At 47.7% G+C, this 23,872-nt stretch overlaps 1 protein-coding gene across 3 annotated transcripts in view; it reads left to right on the top strand.

Moving 5' to 3' along the window:
- Positions 1-21,482, top strand: part of NMNAT1 (nicotinamide nucleotide adenylyltransferase 1) — a 42,940-nt gene extending 21,458 nt beyond the window's left edge. For all 3 annotated transcript variants that reach the window (XM_033228441.1, XM_033228443.1, XM_033228442.1), the window contains 4 exons: positions 8,579-8,749; positions 12,150-12,333; positions 17,035-17,174; positions 18,302-21,482. In XM_033228441.1, the coding sequence (XP_033084332.1) occupies positions 8,635-8,749; positions 12,150-12,333; positions 17,035-17,174; positions 18,302-18,702 (840 nt within the window). In that variant the 5' untranslated portion in view covers positions 8,579-8,634 and the 3' untranslated portion in view covers positions 18,703-21,482. The remainder of the gene's footprint in view (positions 1-8,578; positions 8,750-12,149; positions 12,334-17,034; positions 17,175-18,301) is intronic.
- Positions 21,483-23,872: the final 2,390 nt, after the last annotated feature.

The raw sequence follows: 23,872 nt of genomic DNA, 5'->3' as shown, positions 1-23,872 counted from the left end.
TAGTCCCAGCTACTCGGGAGGCTGAGGCAGGAGAATGGCATAAACCCGGGAGGCGGAGCTTGCAGTGAGCTGAGATCCGGCCACTGCACTCCAGCCTGGGCGACAGAGCGAGACTCCGCCTCAAAAAAAAAAAAAATAAATAAATAAATAAATAAATAAATAAAATATTTATTACTGGCCGGGCGTTGTGGCTCACGCCTATAATCCCAACACTTTGGGAGGCTGAGGGAGGCGGATCACCTGAGGTCAGGAGTTCAAGACCAGCCTAGCCAACATGGTGAAACCGCATCTCTACTAAAAATACAAAAATTAGGGCCAGGCGCAGTGGCTCAAGCCTGTAATCCCAGCACTTTGGGAGGCCGAGACAGGCGGATCACGAGGTCGGGAGATCGAGACCATCCTGGCTAACACGGTGAAACCCCGTCTCTACTAAAAATACAAAAAACTAGCGGGACGCGAGGTGGCGGGCGCTTGTAGTCCCAGCTACTTGGGAGGCTGAGGCAGGAGAATGGCGTAAACCCGGGAGGCGGAGCTTGCAGTGAGCTGAGATCCGGCCACTGCACTCAGCCTGGGCGACAGAGTGAGACTCCGTCCCAATTTAAAAAAAAAAAAAAAAAAAAATTAGCTGGGCATGGTGGCAGGCACATGTAATCTTAGCTACTCAGGAGGCTGAGGCAGGAGAATCGATTGAACCCAGGAAACGGAAATTGTAGTGAGCCAAGATTTCGCCACTGCACTCCAGCCTGGGCAATAGAGTGAGACTTAGTCTCAAAAAAAAAAAAAGAAAAGGCCAGGCGCGGTGGCTCAAGCCTGTAATCCCAGCACTTTGGGAGGCCGAGACGGGCGGATCACGAGGTCAGGAGATCGAGACCATCCTGGCTAACACGGTGAAACCCCGTCTCTACTAAAAAATACAAAAAACTAGCCGGGCAAGGTGGCGGGCGCCTGTAGTCCCAGCTACTTGGGAGGCTGAGGCAGGAGAAGGGCGTAAACCCGGAAGCAGAGCAAGCAGTGAGCTGAGATCCGGCCACTGCACTCCAGCCTGGGTGACAGAGCAAGACTCCGTCTTAAAAAAAAAAAAGAAAATTATTTAAAAATTTTTATTTTGAAAACCTTTACAATAGCAAAGTTTTTGTTTTTGTTTTTGTTTTTTTAACTTATTGCAAACTAGTAGGAAGCATTTATCAAGGAAACAATTCAGAACCAAATGAATTGAGTTTGAGATTAAAAGGTTCTCTACAATGAATGAAAAAGATACTCTCATCACTGGGCATTGCAGCGTACTAGGGATAAGATAATATACTACACATCTTCTAGAAAAAGCAGGTTACATATAAAGGAACAAGGATTAGAATGACATCAGACTTTCAACAGCCATGTTGAATGCCAGCAAATAATGAAGAATTGCCTTTATAATTTTATTTTATTTTATTATTATTTTTTGAGACGGAGTCTCGCTCTGTCACCCAGGCTGGAGTGCAGTGGCCGGATCTCAGCTCACTGCAAGCTCCGCCTCCCGGGTTCACGCCATTCTCCTGCCTCAGCCTCCCAGGTAGCTGGGACTACAGGCGCCGCCACCTCGCCCGGCTAGTTTTTTGTAGTTTTTAGTAGAGACGGGGGTTTCACCGTGTTAGCCAGGATGGTCTCGATCTCCTGACCTCGCGATCCGCCCGTCTCGGCCTCCCAAAGTGCTGGGATTACAGGCTTGAGCCACCGCGCCCGGCCGCCTTATAATTTTAAAAGAAAATAATTTCAAAAATTTTTTTTTTTTTTTTTTTTGAGACGGAGTCTCGCTCTGTCCCCCAGGCTGGAGTGCAGTGGCCGGATCTCAGCTCACTGCAAGCTCCGCCTCCCGGGTTCACGCCATTCTCCTGCCTCAGCCTCCCGAGTAGTAGCTGGGACTACAGGCGCCGCCACCTCGCCCGGCTAGTTTTTTGTACTTTTTAGTAGAGACGGGGTTTCACCGTGTTAGCCAGGATGGTCTCGATCTCCTGACCTTGTGATCCGCCCGCCTCGGCCTCCCAAAGTGCTGGGATTACAGGCTTGAGCCACCGCGCCCGGCCGATTTCAAAAATTTTTTGGGCTGGTCACAGTGCCTCGAGCCTGTAATTCCAACACTTTAAAAGGCCGAGGCAGGCAGATCATCTGAGGTCTGAGGTTCAAGACCAGCCTGGCCAACATGGTGAAACCCTGTGTCTACTAAAAATACAAAAATTAGCCAGGCATGTTGGCGGATATCTATAATCCCAGCTACTCAAGAGGCTGAGGCAGGAGAATTGCTTAAACCTGAGAGGCGGTGGTTGCAGGGAGCCAAGATCTTTCCACTGACCTCCAGCCTGGGCGACAGAGTGAAACTAAGTCCTCCCCACCCCCCCAAAAATTTTGAAGTTATTGAGTTGAAAAGAATTCTCTCAAGCCATTAATCATTGAAGGAAGAATAACGACATCATCCAACTTACTTGATCTCCCATGCACATATCAAACTTATTTGATCTCCCACACATCCTACTGGAGCATATTCTCAAGTAGATTCATGATAAAGGGTGTGTGGGAGGTCACTTTTATCATGAAACTGCTTGAGGATATGCTCCAGAAAAATTAGAAAGCAAAGAGAAATAAACAGGGGATCTAACCCAGGAGAGAGACAAAGAAGTTTTCAGAATAATAGCTTCACAAATAGAGATTTTTCATCTAGATAGGAGGAGAGTTCCAGGAGGAAAATCCTCTGGGAAAAAACCAGATTGAATAGAATAGCAATTGTAGGTTAAACCATTTGAAATTGATGTTTTCTTGATTTAAAAAAAAAAAAAAATTGCTTGCTGAGCACAGTGGCTCATACCTGTAAGCCCAGCACTTTGGAAGGCCAACGTGGGCAGGTTCGCTTCGAGATTCTGAGCCCAGGAGTTTGAGACCAGCCTGGGCAATATGCGAAACCCCATCTCTACAAAAAATACAAAAAAAAAAAAAATTAGCCAGTGCATGCCTGTAGTCCCAGCTACTTGGGAGGTCGAAGGATCACTTGATCCTGGGAGATGGAGGTTGCAGTCACCTGAGATTGCACCACTGTACTCCAGCCTGGGCAACAGAGTGAGATACTGTCTCAAAAATCAAAAAACAAAAGACAAACAATTCTAGTAACATAATATGCAACATTCATAATAGCTATATTCATAGCATATTTGCTATTTGCCAAATGTAGTTTTTTTTTTTTTTTTTTGAGATGGAGTCTCGCTCTGTCACCCAGGATGGAGTGCAGTGGTGCGATCCTGGCTCACTGCAAGCTCCACCTCCCAGATTCAGATTCATGCCATTCTCCTGCCTCAGCCTTCCGAGTAGCTGGGACTACAGGCGCCCGCCACCACGCCCAGCTAATTTTTTTGTATTTTTAGTAGAGATGGAGTTTCACCATGTTAGCCATGATGTTCTTGATCTCCTGACCTGGTGATCCGCCTGTCTCAGCCTCCCAAAGTGCTGGGATTACAGGCATGAGCCACCATGCCCGGCCTGCCAAATGTAGTTTTATGTCCTGGATCTGTATTGTTTCATTTAATCCTCACAACAATCAGGAGATGGGTAGTATTATTTTCTCCTTTTTAAGATTGATAAAAGCCGGGCGCGGTGGCTCAAGCCTGTAATCCCAGCACTTTGGGAGGCCGAGACAGGCGGATCACGAGGTCAGGAGATCGAGACCATCCTGGCTAACACGGTGAAACCCCGTCTCTACTAAAAAATACAACAAATTAGCCGGGCGAGGTGGCAGTCGCCTGTAGTCCCAGCTACTTGGGAGGCTGAGGCAGGAGAATGGCGTGAACCCGGGAGGCGGAGCTTGCAGTGAGCTGAGATCCGGCCACAGCACTCCAGCTGGGCAGCAGAGCGAGACTCCATCTCAAAAAAAAAAAAAAAAAATTGATAAAAACTGGGACAAGGTGGGCACAGTGGCTCACGCCTGTAATCCCAGAACTCTGGGAGGTCGAGGCAGGTGGATCACTTAAGGTCAGGAGTTTGAGACCAGCCTGGCCAACGAGGTGAAACCCTGACTCCACTAAAAGTACAAAAATTAGGCTAGGCACAGTGGCTCACACCTGTAAACCCAGCACTTTGAGAGGCTGAGGCGGGCGGATCACAAGGTCAGGAGATCGAGACCATGCTGGCTAACACAGTGAAACCCTGTCTCTACTAAAAATACAAAAAATTAGCTGCGCGTGGTGGTGGGCGCCTATAGTCACAGCTACTTGGGAGGCTGAGGCAGGAGAATGGCATGAACCTAGGAGGCGGAGCTTGCAGTGAGCTGAGATCACACCACTGCACTCCAGCCTGGGTGACAGAGCAAGCTCCATCTCAAAAAAAAAAAAAAAAATTAGCCATGTGTGGTGGCACTCGCCTGTAATCCCAGCTTCCCAGCTACTTGGGAGGCTAAGGCAGGGAGGATTACTTGAACCCGGAAGGCAGAGGTTGCAGTGAGCTGAGATCGCACCACTGCACTCCAGCCTGGGTGACAGAGCAAGACTCTGTTTCAAAAAAAAAGAAAAAAGAAAAAGAAAAAACCTGGGACAAAAGGAAGGTTAAGTTAGTTAGGTTGCCCAAGGTCATGCAGTTGGAGCTGCAATTTGAAGCCAGGCAGCTAATTTCAGAGCATAGACTCTTAACTATTCTGTTATACAGGCAGAAAATTGTAGGATACATTCTTGTGGAGTCTGACTAATTCAAGTAGAAAGACCTGCAGTACTGACAGGTTACTGAACAGTGATTGGCCACTGTGCACAAACCCTACCTACCCACTCGGCCTGTCCTATCAGCTCTTTTTTTTTTTTTTTTTTTTTTTTTTTTTGAGACGGAGTCTCGCTCTGTCGCCAGGCTGGAGTGCAGTGGCTCTATCTCGGCTCACTGCAAGCTCCGCCTTCCCGGGTTCACGCCAACCTCCTGCCTCAGCCTCCCGAGTAGCTGGGACCACAGGCGCCCGCCACCTCGCCCGGCTAGTTTTTTTTTTTTTTTTTGTATTTTCTAGTAGAGACGGGGTTTCACCGTGTTAGCCAGGATGGTCTCGATCTCCTGACCTTGTGATCCGCCCGTCTCGGCCTCCCAAAGTGCTGGGATTACAGGCTTGAGCCACCGCGCCCGGCCCCTATCAGCTCTTTTTGAAGAAACTTTAAAATATGTCATGAATATTGGTAGAGAAATAGAGATGATAATCTGTTGGGGAAACGAGTAGAATACTGTAAACAGGAATATTCAGAGGATAGGGCTCTTGGAAATGAAGAGTGTAATGGCAGAAATGAAAACTAGGCAGATTGGAGGATGAAGTTGAGGCTATCTGGAAATTAGAGCATGAAGTCAGGAGGTGGAAAATACAGAAAAATGATTAGATGCTTCAGATCTAAATAATAGACATTTTCAGGCCAGGCACGGTGGCTCATGGGAGGCTGAGGCAGGTGGATCACTTGAGGCCAGGAGTTCGAGACCAGCTTGGCGAACGTGGTGAAACCCCATCTCTACTAAAAATTCAAAAATTATCTGGATGTAGTGGTGCATGCCTATAGTCCCAGCTACTTGGGAGGCTGAGGCGGGAGAATTGCTTGAACTTAGGAGGTGGAGGTTGCAGTGAGCCAAGATCGTGCCACTGCACTCCAGCCTGGGTGAGAGAGGGAGACTGTGTCTCAAAAATAGTAATAATAATAAATAATAGACATTTCCAAAGAACAGAGAAAATGGAAGGCAGAAAATCATCAATAAAAGAATTCAAGGACATTTGCTAGAACTGAATGTTACGAGTTTCAAGACGGAAAGGCCCTGCCCCATGCTCAGCATGATGGATGGAAACAAAGCTGCACTAGAGGACAGCATTGTGAAATTTCAGAACACTGTGAACAAAGAGAAGACCTTACAGGCTTCGAGGCAGGAAAAAAAATGACATTCAAAACCTCCGGAATTAGAAGTGGCTTTGGATTTCATGCTATTAATGTTGGAATCTAGAAGCAATGCCTTCGAAGTTGTGGGAGAAAATGATTTTCAACATAGTCTGGAGATAAACTGTATTGGGCAGTTTGGGAGAAGGTAGTGAAAGGGTATGAGAGCTAATCTTTATAGATCTTAAAAGAAAGTCAATGGGCACTGTTTAAATGGGATAAATTCAGAGATGGCATTATAAGCACATAATATAGAGTTATGGTAGAAACTACCAGAAGAAATAGCTGAAAAAGTTCAAAGTGGTTGCCTTAGGGACATGGATGGAAGGGATGGTGAGTGGGATATGATTGATGGCTGTTGGTTTTCATTTTTGGCTTTTTTACCTTGTGATGTTCTAGATCTATATATATGAATTAGTTGAATAAGAAATTTTAGGCCGGGCATGGTGGCTCGTGCCTGTAATCCCAGCACTTTCAGAGGCCGAGGCAGGCAGATCACAAGATCAGGAGATCGAGACCATCCTGGCTAACATGGTGAAACCCCGTCTCTACTAAGAATATAAAAAATTGGCCAGACATGGTGGCGGGCACCTGTAGTACCAGCTACTTTGGAGGCTGAGGCCGGAGAATGGTGTGAACCTGGGAGGCAGAGCTTACAGTGAGCTGAGATCACTCCACTGCACTCCAGCGTGGGGAACACAGCCAGACTCCATCTCAAAAAAAAAAAAAAAAAAGAATTTTTAATAAAAATTTAAGGCCGGGCGCGGTGGCTCAAGCCTGTAATCTCAGTACTTTGGGAGGCTGAGACGGGCGGATCACGAGGTCAGGAGATCAAGACCATCCTGGCTAACCCGGTGAAATCCCGTCTCTACTAAAAATACAAAAAATTAGCCGGGCGTGGTGTCGGGCGCCTGTAGTCCCAGCTACTCGGGAGGCTGAGGCAGGAGAATGGCGTGAACCCGGGAGGCGGAGCTTGCAGTGAGCTGAGATCCGGCCACAGCACTCCAGCCCGGGCGACAGAGCGAGACTCCATCTCAAAAAAAATAACAATAATAAAATAAAAATTTAAAATTGGATGCCTTACGTTACTTCATTAGGGTTATGGAAGGATCAGTGGAATAATTGATATGAAAAAGAGGTTTGTAAATTCTATTCAGTGGAAAATTATGATGTTACTATCATGTTGATTAAAAGGCAAAAATGCTATATTTGGTAGATGATAATATTGTTGTGTTAATTAACTGTGGCCACAATAGTGCGATCACAAAACTTGAGTGACATATGATAATGAACACTAATTTTTGTTTTTGAGACTAGGTCAGCTTGTTGGCTTGACGATCTGAGCCAGGTTTGGTTGACCTCACTTGGGTCTATCATGTGTCTGAGCAGAGGGACTGTAGTTGTTGGCTGGTCGGGGATGGCCGTGTTCCCCACATGGGGGCGGGGGTTGGATATCTATCCGTGGGAGCATTGCTGCGCTCCCACGTGTTCTGGCATCCTCCACACTATCACTTGTGCCACATTCTTTTGGCCAAAGCAAGTCAAAAAATGTGGAGAAGTCACTTCCATCTCTTCATGGTGGGAGCTGCAAATTTCACATTGAAAAGGAGGGTTGGAGATGTGGAAGCATTTTTACAGTTAGCATAATGATTGAAGCCAAAATTTTTTTTCTTTTTCTTTTTGAGATGGAGTCTCGCTCTGTCACCAGGCTGGGGTGCAATGGCGCGATCTTGGCCACTGCAACCTCCGCCTCTCGGGTTCAAGTGGTTCTCCTGCCTCAGCCTCCCAAGTAGCTGGGATTATAGGCATGTGCCACTACACCCAGCTAATTTTTGTATTTTTAGTAAAGATGGGGTTTCACCATGTTGGCCAGGATGGTCTTGATCTCTTGACCTCATGATCCACCTGCCCCAGTCTCCTAAAGTGCTGGAATTACAGGCGTGAGCTACCACGCCCAGCCGAAGCCAAATCCTTTTTTTTTTTTTTTTTGAGACGGAGTCTCGCTCTGTCGCCCAGGCTGGAGTGCAGTGGGGTGCCATCTCAGCTCACTGCAAGCTCTGCCTCCCTGGTTCATGCCATTCTGCTTCAGCCTCCCAAGTAGCTGGGACTACAGGTGACTGCCACGATGCCCGGCTAATTTTTTTGTATTTTCAGTAGAGACGGGGTTTCACTGTGTTAGCCAGGATGGTCTCGATCTCCTGACCTCGTGATCCGCCCACCTCGGCCTCTCAAAGTGCTGGGATTACAAGTGTGAGCCACCGCGCCCGGCCTAAGCCAAATACTTTTAATCCATCTATTGTGAATGAGAACATGGAAGGACATCAAAAGACCTATAACTGGGCGGGCATGGTGACTCATGCTTGTAATCCCAGCACTTTGAGAGACTGAGGTGGAAGGATTGCTTGAGACTAGTAGTCTGATACTAGCCTGGGCAACATAGCAAGACCCCTATCTCTACAAAAATTAGTTTTAAAAATAATTAGCCAATCTCTTTGGTGTGTGCCTGTGTTCCCAGCTACTTTAGAGGCTGAGGTGGGAGCATCACTTGAGCCCAGGAGTCTGAGGGTGCCGTCAGCTGTGGTTGCACCATTATGTTCTAGCCAGGGTGGCAGAGCAAGACCTCATCTTAGACAAAAAAAATGTGTAACCGAATTTATTTTCTTTTTCCTTTGTAGACAATAAGGGAGGTGTCACAGTTTTCCATTTAGATCAACAACTTCAAGTTTTTACCATGGACAATTCCGAGAAAACTGAAGTGGTTCTCCTTGCTTGTGGTTCCTTCAATCCCATCACCAACATGCACCTCAGGTTGTTTGAGCTGGCCAAGGACTACATGAATGGAACAGGTAGGAGCAGTAGCTAAAAGCACCTTAAGACTAGAGAACTAGACAGGCATGGTGGCTCACACCTGCAATCCCAGCATTTTGGAAGGCAGAGACGGGCGGATCACAAGGTCAAGAAATTGAGACCATCCTAGCCAACATGGTAAAAACCCCGTCTCTACTAAAAAATACAATAATTAGCTATGCTTGTAGTCCCAGCTACTCAGGAGGCTGAGGCAGTAGAATTGCTTGAACCTGGGAGGTGGAGGTTGCAGTGAGCCAGATCGCGCCACTGCACTCTAGCCTGGAGACAAAAAAAAAAAAAAAAAGACTAGAGAACCAGCATGGCTGGGTCTGTTTCAGAATGCACATTTCATCCACTGGGCACAAACATGCTGTCCTGCTCCCTTGTACAATGAATTCTTAGCCAAGAAAGAGGGTGAAGTATGAGGGAAGAATTGAGCATCTGGCTATGACCTGTAGCATAGAAAATACGCCAGGTACAGTGGCTCACACCTGTAATCCCAGTGCTTCGGGAGGCTGAGGTGGGAGGAGCACTTGAGGCCAGGAGTTTGAGACCAACCTGGGACACAGAGAGAGACCTCATCTTTACAAAAAAATTATAAAAATTAGCCAGATATGGTGGCATGTGCCTGTGGTCCCAGCTACTCAGGAGACTGAAGTAGGAGGACTGCTTGAGCCTGGGAGGTCTAGGCTACCGTGAGCCATGATTGCACCTTTGCCCACCAGCCTGGACATCAGAGCAAGACCCTGCCCACCCTCCCAGAAAGAAGGAATTAGACTCTGTCATCCCTGTGCTGAATCTACTTCAGGACTTTCCCATTACTTCAGGCAGAAAGCGAAAGCGTGTACTTTAGCAGACATAAAACCTCCAGGATCAGACACGGCTTTTAAAATTTTCTTTTTTCTTTCTCTCTTTGTCTCTCTTTTGTGATGGAGTTTCACTCTTGTTGCCCAGGCTGGAGTGCAGTGGCACAATCTCGGCTCACTGCAGCCTCCAACTCCTGGGTTCAAGCAATTCTCCTGCCTCACCCTCCTGAGTAACTGGGATTACAGGCATGCGCCACCACGCCCAGCTAATTTTTTGTATTTTTAGTAGAGACAGGGTTTCTCCATGTTGGTCAGGCTGGTCTCAAACTCCTAACCTCAGGCCTCCCAAAGTGCTGGGATCACAGGCGTGAGCCACCACACCCGGCTAAAAGTTTTCATAAACAATGAGGCTGGGTGTGGTGGCTCACGCCTGTAATCCCAGCACTTTGGGAGGCCGAGGTGGACAGAGCACAAGGTCAGGAGATTGAGATCATCCTGGCTAACACCGTGAAACCCCATCTCTACTAAAAATACAAAAAAATTAGCCGGGTGTGATGGCGGGCGCCTATAGTCCCAGCTACTCGGGAGGCTGAGGCAGGAGAATGGCATGAACCCGGGAGGCGGAACTTGCAGTGAGCCAACATGGTGCCACTGCACTTCAGCCTGGGTGACAGAGGAGACTCCATCTCGAAAAAAAAAAAACAACAATGCATGAATAGGCTGGGTGTGGTGGCTCACACCTGTAATCCCAGCACTTCGAGAGCCAGAGGGGGCAGATTACCTGAGGTTAGGAGTTTGAGATCAGCCTGGCCAATGTGGCGATACCTCGACTCTATAGAGCCTTGCTTTGTCGCTCAGGCTGGAGTGCCGTGGCCTGGTCTTGGCTCACTGCAACCTCCACTTCCTGGATTCAAGCGATTCTCTTGCCTCAGCCTCCCCAGTAACTGGGATTACAGGCACACACCACCATGCCCAGCCTATTTTTGTATTTTTAGTAGAAATGGGGTTTCACCATGTTGACCAGGCTGCTCTTGAACTCCTGTTCTCAAGTGATCCCCCCACTTCGGCCTCCCAAAGTGCTGGAATTACAGGCATGAGCCACCGTAACATAACATAACAATAACAGTTTAATGTGTATCCTTCCACTCTTCTTTGTATAATTTATATGCAAACATTTGTGTGTATAACACAGATTTTTTTTTTTTTTTTTTTTTTTTTGGAAATGGTTCTCACTCTGTCACCCTGGCTGGGCAGGCTGGAGTACAGTGGCAAGATCACAGCTCACTACAGCCTTTACCTCCCGGGCTTAAGTGAGCCGCCTGCCTCAGGCTCCTAAGTAGCTGTGACTACAGGCATGCCACCGCATCTGGCTAATTTTTTAATTTTTTGTAGAAACTGAGTCCCACTATTTTGCCCATGTTGGTGTTGAGCTCCTGGGCTCAAGTGACTCTCCTGCCTCGGTCTCCCAAAGCACTGGGATTACAGATGTGAGCCACCACGCCTGGCCTCGATTTTTTTGTTACATAAATGATCATATAATATGCTGATAGGGAGATGGATGGATGGCTGCTAAAGCTCACTATTTGCCTATGACATTGAGAAATGGGCTTTTGCATACATCTAGGTGGACAATACAAATTAAGGCTTTTTACAAAGCACTTTGGCAATATCAGTAGAAATTTTTTTTTTTTTTTTTTTTTTTTTTTTTTTGTTGAGACGGAGTCTCGCTCTGTCGCCCGGGCTGGAGTGCAGTGGCCGGATCTCAGCTCACTGCAAGCTCCGCCTCCCGGGTTTACGCCATTCTCTCGCCTCAGCCTCCCGAGTAGCTGGGACTACAGGCGCCCGCCATCTCGCCCGGCTAATTTTTTTGTATTTTTTTTAGTAGAGACGGGGTTTCACCGTGTTAGCCAGGATGGTCTCGATCTCCTGACCTCGTGATCCGCCCGTCTCGGCCTCCCAAAGTGCTGGGATTACAGGCTTGAGCCACCGCGCCCGGCCAATCAGTAGAAATTTAACTGTATGGGGAATGAGGTGAGGCACAGAGTTCCAGTTGCGGAAGGTGAGAAAATTCTGGAGATGGATAGGAGCAATGGTTGCACAACAGCGTGTTTGTACTTAATATCATAGAACTGTACACTTGGGTATATTTTACCACAATTTCAGTCAATTAATTGATCAATCAGCTAATAAGCTGGAATCCCTAAAGAAAGAGAATCTGTGATTATAAAACAATATTGGCCAGGCACGGTGACTCATGCCTGTAGTCCCAGCACTTTGGGAGGCTGAAGCAGGCAGATCACTTGAGGTGAGGAGTTGGAGACCTCTTGGCTAACATGGTGAAAACCCCGTCTCTACTAAAAATACAAAAATTAGCCAGCATGGTGGTATGCGCCTGTAATCCCAGCTGCTCGGGAGGCTGAGTCAGAATCGCTTCAACCTAGGAGGCAGAGGTTGCAGTGAGCCGAGATCACACCAGTGCAGCCTGGGGAACAGAGCAACACTCTGTCTCAACAAACAAAACAAAACAAATAATATTGATCGTGCATAAAATTGAATTTGTTATACCTAGTGTGAAACCTAACTCTTTATCCAGGAAGATACACAGTTGTCAAAGGCATCATCTCTCCTGTTGGTGATGCCTACAAGAAGAAAGGACTCATTCCTGCGTATCACCGGGTCATCATGGCAGAACTTGCCACCAAGAATTCCAAATGGGTGGAAGTCGATACATGGGAAAGTCTTCAGAAGGAGTGGAAAGAGACTCTTAAGGTGCTAAGGTATTTATGGTGTAATCAACTTTGTCAGTTCTGTGTAAATGGCTTAGCGGCTTATGTTTATACCATGTTTCAATGTTGCTTACATCTGTGACCATACAGATTTGCAAAACTGTCACGTGTGTTGTAAGCCTTTCCTGTGGAAGGTTACTACAAGACTGTAGAGCACAGCACCAAAGGATGGATCTTCCTTAGCCCTTCTGTGTCTTTCCTTATGTTTTAAGCTGTTTGCAGCCAGGTGCGGTGGCTCACGCCTGTAATCCCAGCACTTTGGGAGGCTGAGGCAGGTGGATCACCTGAGGTCAGGAGTTCGAGACCAGCCTGGCCAACATGGTGAAAACCCGTCTCTACTAAAAATACAAAAGTTAGCCGGGCGTGGTGGTGCACGCCTGTAATCCCAGCTACTTGGGAGGCTGAGGCAGGTGGATCACCTGAGGTCAGGAGTTCGAGACCAGCCTGGCCAACATGGTGAAAACCCGTCTCTACTAAAAATACAAAAGTTAGCCGGGCGTGGTGGCGCACACCTGTAATCCCAGCTACTTGGGAGGCTGAGGCAGGAGATTTGCTTGAACCCCGGGGTTGGAGGTTGCAGTGAGCCGAGATTGTGCCGATGCACTCCAGCCTAGGTGACAGAGCAAGACTCCATCTCAAAAAAAAAGATGTTTGCATGCTTGCTACTATGTGATATCACTGTTAGAAAACAGAGGAAGCCTGCCTGGCCTGTCTGTGCCCCAAATGAGAAAGGCAAAATTGGCAGAAGATGTTATTATCATCAGTCTAAGTATAAAAGAGACAGGTGGCCAGCGTGGTGGCTCAAGCCTGTAATCCCAGCACTTTGGGAGGCCGAGATGGGCGGATCACGAGGTCAGGAGATCGAGACCATCCTGGCTAACACGGTGAAACACCGTCTCTACTAAAAAATACAAAAAACTAGCCGGGCGAGGTGGCAGGCGCCTGTAGTCCCAGCTACTCAGGAGGCTGAGGCAGGAGAATGGCGTAAACCCGGGAGGCGGAGCTTGCAGTGAGCTGAGATCCGGCCACTGCACTCCAGCCCGGGCGACAGAGCGAGACTCCGTCTCAAAAAAAAAAAACAAAAAAAAACTTTCTTTTCTTTCTTTTGCTGGAGATGGGGCCTCGCTATGTTGCCTAGGCTGATCTCAAACTCCTGGCCTCAAGCAATCCTCCCACCTAGGCCTTCCAAAGTGCTAGATTACAAATGTGAACTACCGGCCGGGCGCGGTGGCTCAAGCCTGTAATCCCAGCACTTTGGGAGGCCGAGACGGGCGGATCACGAGGTCAGGAGATCGAGACCATCCTGGCTAACACGGTGAAACTCCGTCTCTACTAAAAATACAAAAACTAGCCAGGTGAGGTGGCGGGTGCCTGTAGTCTCAGCTACTCGGGAGGCTGAGGCAGGAGAATGGTGTAAACCCGGGAGGCGGAGCTTGCAGTGAGCTGAGAGCCGGCCACTGCACTCCAGTCCCGGCGACAGAGCGAGACTCCGCCTCAAAAAAAAAAAAAAAAAAAAAAAAAAAAAAAATGTGAACTACCATGCCTGGCCTATTGTTATCCTGAGTTTAAAATGAAAGGGCTTTCTGAAAAGACTTTCTGTTTAGTATCTGTTCTTAGAGTTCTGAACCTTCCAGTTACTGATAGTATCATTTGGGTTCAGACTAGGAAATAGAAACCACTCTGGGTATTTTAAGTGGAAAAAGATTTAAGTACTTTGGCAAAAAGTACTTAAAAGAGCTGAGGCCGGGCGTGATAGCTCATGACTATAATCCCAGCACTTTCGGAGGCTGAGGCAGGCAGATCACCTGAGTCCAGGAGTTCAAGACCAGCCTGGCCAACATGGTGAAATCCTGTCTCTACTAAAAATACAAAATTAGCTGGGCCCATGCCTGTAATCCCAGCTACTAGGTTGGCTGAGGCAGGAGAATTGTCTGAACCTGGGAGGCGGAGGTTGCGGTGAACTGAAATTGTGCCACTACACTCCAGCCTGGGCAACAGAGTGAGACTGTCTCAAAAAAAAAAAAATCTAAAAGAGCTGGAGAAGTGGAAGTCAAGGTCACTCCTCTGATGTTGCCGTCAGAGTTCAGCAAACCAATTCTGCTTCTGCTGCTATTGAACTGTCTCAGTCTCCTGAAGTTGGTGACGACAGGACAGTGGACTCCAGCGTCTAGCCACCACACCCATACTAGAAATGATTACTGGCTATAAACAGCGCAACAATAGGATCAGGCTGGGCATCATAGCTCACGCCTATAATCCTAGAACTTTGGGAGGCCAAGGTGGGTGGATCACCTGAGGTCAGGAGTTCGAGACCACCCTGGCCAACATGGGAAAACCCCGTCTCTACTAAAAATACAAAAATTAGCTGGGTGTGGTGGCACATGCCTGTAGTCCAAGCCACTTGGGAGGCTGAGGCGGGAGAATCGCTTGAACCCAGGAGGTGGAGGTTGCAGTGAGCTGAGATTGCGCCACTGCACTCCAGCCTGGGCAGCAGAGCAAGACTCAGTTTCAAAAAAAAAAGGTTACTTATCAGGCTCCACAGTCCCAGGACGATGGCCTCTGTCCTCCTTCTGCCTTCCAGATCTCTCAGGAGAGAATCTCATTAGCAGAATTGCAGTCAAGTCCAGAACCTGCTGCAAGGACCTCTGGGAAGTATGTTGGGCAGGATTGGGCACTGAGCCAGTAGGAAATATCTCGCACAGTGATCTCTCAAGAGGACTTCCTTTTCAGACTTGGCAAGGAGAAGAGTCTCCACTGCTTGATGGCAAAAAATTATCCCATGAGGGACCAAGTTCCTGGGCCACAGCCCTGCCCAACCCTCTGGCTTTATAGAACCTTATCGCCCATTAAATAGTCATCAGGGTTGGGATGTAGGGAATAAAGGCCCACAGTTGGATCCCACAAGTGTAGTTGATGTTATTTGGGTAACCTTGCACAGTTTGGAAACAGTGGGCACCCTGCTGCCAGCCCAGAATAGAGCTATACACAAATCCTGCTTAGGTCCCCTTCCTTTGGGAGGCCGAGACGGGCGGATCACGAGGTCAGGAGATCGAGACCATCCTGGCTAACACGGTGAAACCCCGTCTCTACTAAAAATACAAAAAAAAACTAGCCGGGCGAGGTGGTGGGCACCTGTAGTCCCAGCTACTCGGGAGGCTGAGGCAGGAGAATGGCGTAAACCCGGGAGGCAGAGCTTGCAGTGAGCTGAGATCTGGCCACTGCACTCCAGTCCGGGCGACAGAGCGAGACTCCGCCTCAAACAAACAAACAAACAAACAAAAGTTAGCTGAACATGGTGGCACGTGCCTGTAGTCCCAGCTATTTGGGAGGCTGAGGCAGTAGGATCACTTGAGCCCAGAAGTTCTTGGTTGCGGCGAGCTACGATTGTGCCACTGTGCTCCATCCTGGTCAATAGAGTGAGCCTGTGTCTCTAAAAAACAAACCCAAAAACCCCCAAACATTCACTCACTCAAGTTGTTATTGAATGCCTCCTGTGTTTCATAGACTGTGCTAGGAGCTGGAGTTGCAACTGTAAGCCTCCTTTTTCCCCTCCCTTATGGAGATAATATTTATGATACAGGATGTTGAGAAGATTTTTTTTTTTCTTTTGAGATGGAATTTTGCTCTTCTGCCCAGGCTGGAGTGCAATGGCGCGATCATGGCTCACTGCAACCTCCACCTCCTGGGTTCAAGCGATTCTCCTGCCTCAGCCTCCCAAGTAGCTGGGATTACAGGCGTGCACCACGACACCCAGCTAATTTTGTATTTTTAGCAGAGACCGGGTTTCTCCATGTTGGTCAGGCTGTGTCTTGAACTCCTGATCTCAGGTGATCCACCCACTTTGGCCTCCCAAAGTGCTGAGATTACAGGCGTGAGCCACCATGCCCGGCAGAGAAGATTTTTAATTTTTTTTAGTCTTCCACAACAGTCATCTTATGCTGAGAAGACTTAATCAGATAATCCATGTAAAGGATTCAGCGTAATGTGTGGCATATAATAAATATTGTTGGCCAGGGGCCTATAATCCCAGCACTTTGGGAGGCTGAGGTGGGCAGGTCGCTTGAGGTCAGAAGTTCAAGACCAGCCTGCCCAACATGGTGAAACCCCATTACTACTAAAAATACCAAAAAAATTAGCCGCGCGTGGTGGTGCGCACCTGTAATCCCAGCTGCTCAGGAGGCTGAGGCAAGAGAATTGTTTTAACCCAGGAGCCACAGGTTACAGTGAGCCAAGATTGCACACTGCACTCCAGCCTGGGCAACAGAGCAAGGCACCATCTCAAAATAATAAATAAATAAGTAATGTTAATGATATTCTTTTTTTTTTTTCCTTTTTTTGAGACGGAGTCTCACTCTGTCGCCCAGGCTGGAGTGCAATGGTGTGATCTTGGCTCACTGCAACCTCTGCCTCCCAGGTTCAAGTGATTCTCCTGCCTCAGCCTCCCGAGTAGCTGGGATTACAGGCGCCCGCCACCACGCCCAGCTAATTTTTTGTATGTTTAGTAGAGACGAGGTTTCACCGTGTTAGCCAGGATGGTCTCGATCTCCTGACCTTGTGATCGGTCTGCCTCGGCCTCCCAAAGTTCTGGGATTACAGGCATGAGCCGCCGCGCCTGCTATAAATAATGTTCATGTTATATTTTAATGGAGCATGTGAGAAGGAGAAATATTCTGTTGTTTTGTTGTTTTATAGACACCATCAAGAGAAATTGGAGGCTAGTAACAGTGATCACCCGCAGAACTCACCTACGCTAGAAAGGCTTGGAAGGAAGAGGAAGTGGACTGAAAAACAAGATTCTAGTCAAAAGAAATCGCTAGAGCCAAAAACAAAAGGTTTGTATGTTTTAGCAGGACCCATGGACTAGAGTTGATAAGATTCTATAGCTGAGCAAACCTCTGTGTATTTTTTTTTTTTTTTTTTTTTTTGAGGCAGTCTTGCTCTGTTGCCCAGGCTAGAGTGCAGTGGAGTGATCTCGGCTCATTGCAAGCTTCGCCTCTCGGGTTCACGTCATTCTCCTGCCTCAGCTTCCCAAGCAGCTGGGACTACAGGTGCCCGCCACCACACCCATCTAATTTTTTTTGTACTTTTAGTAGAGATGGGGTTTCACCGTATTAGCCAGGATAGTCTCGATCTCCTGACCTTGTGATCTGCCCGCCTCAGCCTCCCAAAGTGCTGGGATTACAGGCGTGAACCATGGCACCTGGGCCTTATTTATTTGTTTTTTTTCAGAGATAGAGTCTCGCTATGTTGGCCAGGTTGGTCTTCAACTCCTGGCCCCAAGCAGTCCTCCTGCCTCGGCCTCCCAAAGTGCTAGGATTACAGGTGTCAGCCACTATGCCTGGCCTTTATTTGTTTTATATTGCACACTTGTGGGTGTCTGGAAAATGCCCCTTGTTAGTTTCATGAAACGAAGGAGAGTAAAAGGCACTGGGAGCTTATTTCTCCTGCAGTGGTCTCTCATCTTTGAGGTGTCCTGGGTCTGTTTTGGGAATCTGATTCTCATAAAAACTGTGAACTGTCATTCTTTTTTTTTTTTTTTGAGACGGAGTTTTGCTCTTGTTGCCTAGGCTAGAGTGCGATGGCATGATCTTGGCTTACTGCAACCTCTGCCTCCCAAGTTCAAGCGATTCTCCTGCCTCAGCCTCCCGAGTATCTGGGGTTACAAGCATGCGCCACCACCCCCGGCTAATTTTGTATTTTTAGTAGAGACGGTATTTCACCATGTTGGTTAGGCTGGTCTCAAACTCCTGACCTTGAGTGATCCACCCGCCTCGGCCTCCCAGAGTGCTGGGATTACAGGCGTGAGCCACCACACTCGGCCTGAACCCTAATTCTTGAAAAGCACGTACATACCTTCATTTTGATACAGCAGGTTATTAGAAAAGTAAACCCCTTTCCACTTGGAGGAGGTAGAGGGGAAGAAAAATCGTACCCCAAAGCTCTGTTTTATTCTTCCCAGCGGTGCCAAAGGTCAAGCTGCTGTGTGGGGCAGATTTATTGGAGTCCTTTGCTGTGCCCAATTTGTGGAAGAGTGAAGACATCACCCAAATCGTGGCCAACTATGGGCTCATATGTGTAACTCGGGCTGGAAATGATGCTCAGAAATTTATCTATGAATCGGACGTGCTGTGGAAATACCGGAGCAACATTCACGTGGTAAATGAATGGATCACTAATGACATCTCATCCACAAAAATCCGGAGAGCCCTCAGAAGGGGCCAGAGCATTCGCTACTTGGTACCAGATCTTGTCCAAGAATACATTGAAAAGCATAATTTGTACAGCTCTGAGAGTGAAGACAGGAATGCTGGGGTCATCCTGGCCCCTTTGCAGAGAAACACTGCAGAAGCTAAGACATAGGAATTCTACAGCATGATATTTTGGACTTCCCATTTGGGGATCTGAAACAATCTGGGTGTTACTAACTGGGGAAAGAAGTTGTGATCTGTTGCCTAAACTAAAGCTTAAAAGTTTAGTAAAAATCATCTGGGCGCAGTGGCTCACGCCTGTAATCCCAGCAGTTTGGGAGGCCGAGGCGGGTGGATCACAGGGTCAAGAGATCGAGACCATCCTGGCCAATATGGTGAAACCCCATCTCTACTAAAAATACAAAAATTAGCTGGGTGTGGTGGTGGGTGCCTGTAGTCCCAGCTACTCGGGAGGCTGAGGCAGGAGAATCGCTTGACCCCAGTTGGTGGAGCTTGCGGTGAGCTGAGATTGTGCCACTGCACTCCAGCCTGGTGACAGAGCAAGACTCCGTCTCAAAAAAAAAAAAAAGTAGTAAAAATCAATGGTAATTTAAAATACGTTTTTGTTTGTTTGTTTGTTTGTTTTTGAGATGGAGTCTCTACTAAAAATACAAAAACTTAGCTGGGCGTGATGCCGCATGCCTGTCATCCCTGCTACTCGGGAGGCTGAGGCAGGAGAATCACTTGAACCCGGGAGGCAGAGGTTCCAGTGAGCCAAGGTCACGCCACTGCACTTCAGCCCAGGCAAAAGAGCAAAACTCCATCTCAAAAAGAAAAGAAAAGAAAAGAAAATGCCGAGTATGGTGGCTCACACCTGTAATCCCAGCACTTGGGGAGGCCCAAGCAGGTCGATCACGTGAGGTCAAGAGTTCAAGATCAGCCTGGCCAATATGGTGAAACCCCATCTCTACTTAGAATACAAAAAATTAGCTGAGCATCGTGGTGGGCCCCTGTAATCCCAGCTACTTGGGAGGCTGAGGCAGGAGAATTGCTTGAACCTGGGAGGCAGAGGTTGCAGTGAGCGAAGATCGTGCCACTGCACTCCAGCCTGGGTGACAGAGCAAGACTCCATCTCAAAAAAAAAAAAAAAAAAAAAAGCCTGACAGCGAGCAGGTTTCAGGATCCATCTGCCAAGTCAGTGAAAGGCTGCAGCCTCAAATCCTGCAGATGAGGGTCATTTTCTCCTTAGCTTCTTGAAGTTTAAGAGTTGAAGGAGCCCTGAAAAGTGATGATAGAGCAAGAGGAAGCTATCAGAACTGAATTTGGACTTCCTCTGGGAAACTATACCTCGTTCATCTGAAGTGTCATGTAAACTGCAGAAAGGTTCCAGTGCTGGAAACTTCTCTCGTACTGTCTTGCCTTCCTACTTAGAAGTGCCTGTGCCCTGCTCAGCTGTGACTGTACTGATCTCAGGACCTCACTGTACAAGGCATGTGGGGACCCTTGCAGGAGCCCTGGTAAGGGTGCAATGATCCTATTGTTTTTTGTTTCTGAGATGGAATCTCACTCTGTGAGGCTGGAGTGCAGTGGCACCATCTCAGCTCACTGCAACCTCCGCCTCCTGGGTTCAAGCAATTCTCCTGCCTCAGCCTCCCGAGTAGCCGGGTACAGGCACCCGCTACCGTGTCCGGCTAATTTTGTATTTTTAGTAGAGATGGGGTTTTGCCATGTTAGACAGGCTAGTCTTGAACTCCTGACCTCAGGTGATCTGCCCACCTCGGCCTCCCAGTGTGCTGGGATTACAGGCGTGAGCCACTGCACAGCCTGATCTTATTGTTGCACTATTTATGGAGCAACAACTTTGTACAAAGAAAAAGCTTGGTATAGAGAGCAAGCTTGGCTTTTTGATGCTGCCACATAATAGCACAATTTGAGGTGTCCTCAAGGACAGAACTTCCACGTTGAATAATGGAAGTTAGAACAATTCATTTCACAGGGGAATAAATATTAATGACCGATATGAAGAAAATATGCCATTGTTACTCTCTCCTGCATCATTTCCATAATTTGCTTTTGTACTGTGAATTTAGAGGAAATGTGTGATGCTGGTGTTTTGTTTGGCTTGTTTGATGCTGGGGGTTTTGTGTATTGTACCCTTTACCCCTTACATTGTGGAATTTGAATGCGGCAAACAAAGCTGCGGTAAAAGTCCTTGACTGGTGTCTTCATTCGGATGATGGAGAGCCTTTGTGGTAGTGTTTGCCTATGTGAACAGCAGATCTTTCAAATAAGAGAAGTGGCTTTTCCTTGGTGATGAAGAGGTAGAGATTGAGCCATGGGGATGGTTTAGATTAAAGAATGCTTTATTTTTTTGGCCATCGTGAGGATCTAACAACAGTGTAGAAGGAAGGATGCCCTAGGTCAGCATGCAGGGTGGTGGGAAGGCTTTCATCTTCCTTACCCAAACCTCTCTTTTCACTTTTCTAGAAGTCCGGAAGTTGTTATATGATGAAATAGCCTCCTTTAACGTTTACGTCTGGGTGCCACAGGAGGCCCGTTCCTCTAACATCCTCATCATTCTTCTCAAAGGCTTGTGATGTAGACATTTCAGCACGGCATCCACTCAGCTTTGAGGCTGCATACACAGTCTCCACCTCTGAAATCCGAACTTCGTTTACCAGTGGTGCTGTTTGAACTTCATCACGCCAGCACTTACTGAACACTGACTATGTGCTTGGCTTGTGCTCCTGAGTGCCCTATATCGTAAGGAAATGGCAAAATCAGGGGACTGGTATAAATAGTGAAGCTGGGCTTGAATCTAAGCTTTGTCTTCAGAGCTAGTACCCCAACCTCTCTTTCTGTGAAATTTTACTTTTCGAGTAATGAAGTTGTAGCCAGATCTTGAAATTTTTCATTTACCCTAAGTGAGGACAGATAAAGCTTTCAACAACAGTTTGTGGTAGTCTCATGGAGATGAGTCCGACGTCTTCCATCCTCACAGAAGGACTAGGCTGAACTTGCCCAGTGTTAGCAATTCCTTGGCACTAGAAGAGTAGAATCCGAGGGAGAAGGTGATATGGGCCATAATTAACGTGTGTGTGTGTGCGCGCCTCTGAGACAGTGTTGCTGTTTCACCCAGGCTGGAATGCAATGGCGTGATCTCGGCTCACTGCAACCTCTGCCTCCTGGGTTCAAGCAATTATCCTGCCTCACCCTCCCAAGGAGCTGGGATTACAGGCATGTGTGACCACGCCTGGCTAATCTTTGTATTTTCGGTAGAGACAGGGTTTCACCGTGATGGCCAAGCTGGTCTCAAACTCCTGGCCTCAAATGATCCACCCACCTCGGCCTCCCGAGTTACAGGTGTGAACCACCACGCTCTGCCCAGATGGGGTTTTTGACCTGTCATAGTGGTGCCTGGTCCCATAATTCTCTGTTTTGACTCTGCAGGGATGATCGCTGTCCCCTTGCTGTCCTTTAATGAAACTGTCACCTCAGTTTCAGAACTGGAATTCAGATCCGTTTCTCCCTCACGTGTGTTACCAAGTCTAAATGATTTGCCGTGCGCAGTGCTTCCCAAATAAAGTGAAGCTGCCCAATAAATTTTTCCAAAACAATGGATAACTTGACAATTACATTGTAAAACATTAGGGAAAACAGCAAACACACGAAATTAGTGATAATAGTATAATGAGCCACTACGTACCCGTCATGAACTTCAAGCATACCATTTTGCCAATCTTCATCTACACTTATTTTGTTTTGCTGGAGTCTTTTTTTTTTTTTTTTTTTGGCACGGAGTTTTGCTCTGTCACCCAGGCTGGAGTGCAGTGGCCGGATCTCAGCTCACTGCAAGCTCCGCTTCCCGGGTTTACGCCATTCTCCTGCCTCAGCCTCCCGAGTAGCTGGGACTACAGGCGCCCGCCACCTCGCCCGGCTAGTTTTTTGTATTTTTTAGTAGAGACGGGGTTTCACCGTGTTAGCCAGGATGGTCTCGATCTCCTGACCTCGTGATCCGCCCGTCTCGGCCTCCCAAAGTGCTGGGATTACAGGCTTGAGCCACTGCGCCCGGCCTGCTGGAGTCTTTTAAAGCAAATCCCAGATGTGTAATTTTACCCATAAATACTTCAGTGTGAGGAATGCTAGAGTCCAATTTGTACATTAAAACAAGTATATTGGCTAGCACTGGGCATGGTGACTTAGCCAGGCTTGGTGGCTCACATCTGTAGTCCCAGCACTTTGGAAGGCCAAGGTGGAAGGATTGCTTGAGCCCAGGAGTTCAAGAACAGCCTGGGTAACATAGCAAGACCCTATCTTTAGAGGAAAAAAAAAGAAACGTACTGACTGGGCACAGTGGCTCACGCCTGTAATCTCAGAAATTTGGGAATCAGAGGCAGCAGATTGTTTGAACCCAGGAATTCGAGACTAGCCTGGGCAACATGGCAAAACCCTGTCTCTACCAAAAATACAAAAATTAGCTGGATGTGGTAGTATGTGCCTATAGTCCCAGCTACTCAGGAGGCTGAGGTGAGAGGATGGTTTGAGCACAGGAGGCAGAGGTTACAGTGAGCTGAGATTGCACCATTGCACTCCAGCCTGGGTGACAGAGCCAGACCCTGTCTCAAAAAACAAAACAAGGCTGGGCATGGTGGCTCAGGCTGGGCGCGGTGGCTCACACCTGTAATGCTAGCACTTTAGGAGGCCGAGGTGGGTGGATCACCTGAGGTCAGGAGTTCAAGACCAGCCTGGCCAACACGGTGAAACCCCGTCTCTACTAAAAATACAAAAAATTATACGGGCATGGTGGCAGACACCTGTAATTCCAGCTACTTGGGAGTCTAAGGCAGGAGAATTGCTTGAACCCAGGAGGCAGAGGTTGCAGTCAGCCACAATCATGACACTGCATTCAGCCTGGGCAACAAGAGCAAAAACTCCCTCTCAACGAACAAACAAAATAGAAATAAGTGTACTATGTCTGGTGCGGTGGCTCACGCCTGTAATCCCAGCACTTTGGGAGGCCGAGGCGAGTGGATCACGAGGTCAGGAGATCAAGACCATCCTAGCTAACATGGTGAAACCCCGTCTCTACTAAAAATACAAAAAATTAGTTGGGCGTGGTGGTGGACGCCTGTAGTCCCAGCTACTTGGGAAGTTGAGGCAGGAGAATGACGTGAACCCAGAAGGTGGAGCTTGCAGTGAGCCGAGATTGTGCCACTGCACTCCAGCCAGCCTGAGCGACAGAGCAAGACTCCGTCTCAAAAAATAAAGTAAAGTAAAGTACAGTAAAGTAAAGTAAAAAGTAAAGTAAATAAAAAGGCCAGGCATGGCCGGGCGCGTGGCTC

This window comes from Trachypithecus francoisi, unplaced genomic scaffold, assembly GCF_009764315.1.
Source record: "Trachypithecus francoisi isolate TF-2019V2 unplaced genomic scaffold, Tfra_2.0 Lachesis_group12, whole genome shotgun sequence".
Lineage (NCBI taxonomy): Eukaryota > Metazoa > Chordata > Mammalia > Primates > Cercopithecidae > Trachypithecus > Trachypithecus francoisi.
The sequence above is the reverse complement of the archived record's forward strand: the minus strand, read 5'-3'. Positions and strand labels throughout refer to the sequence as shown.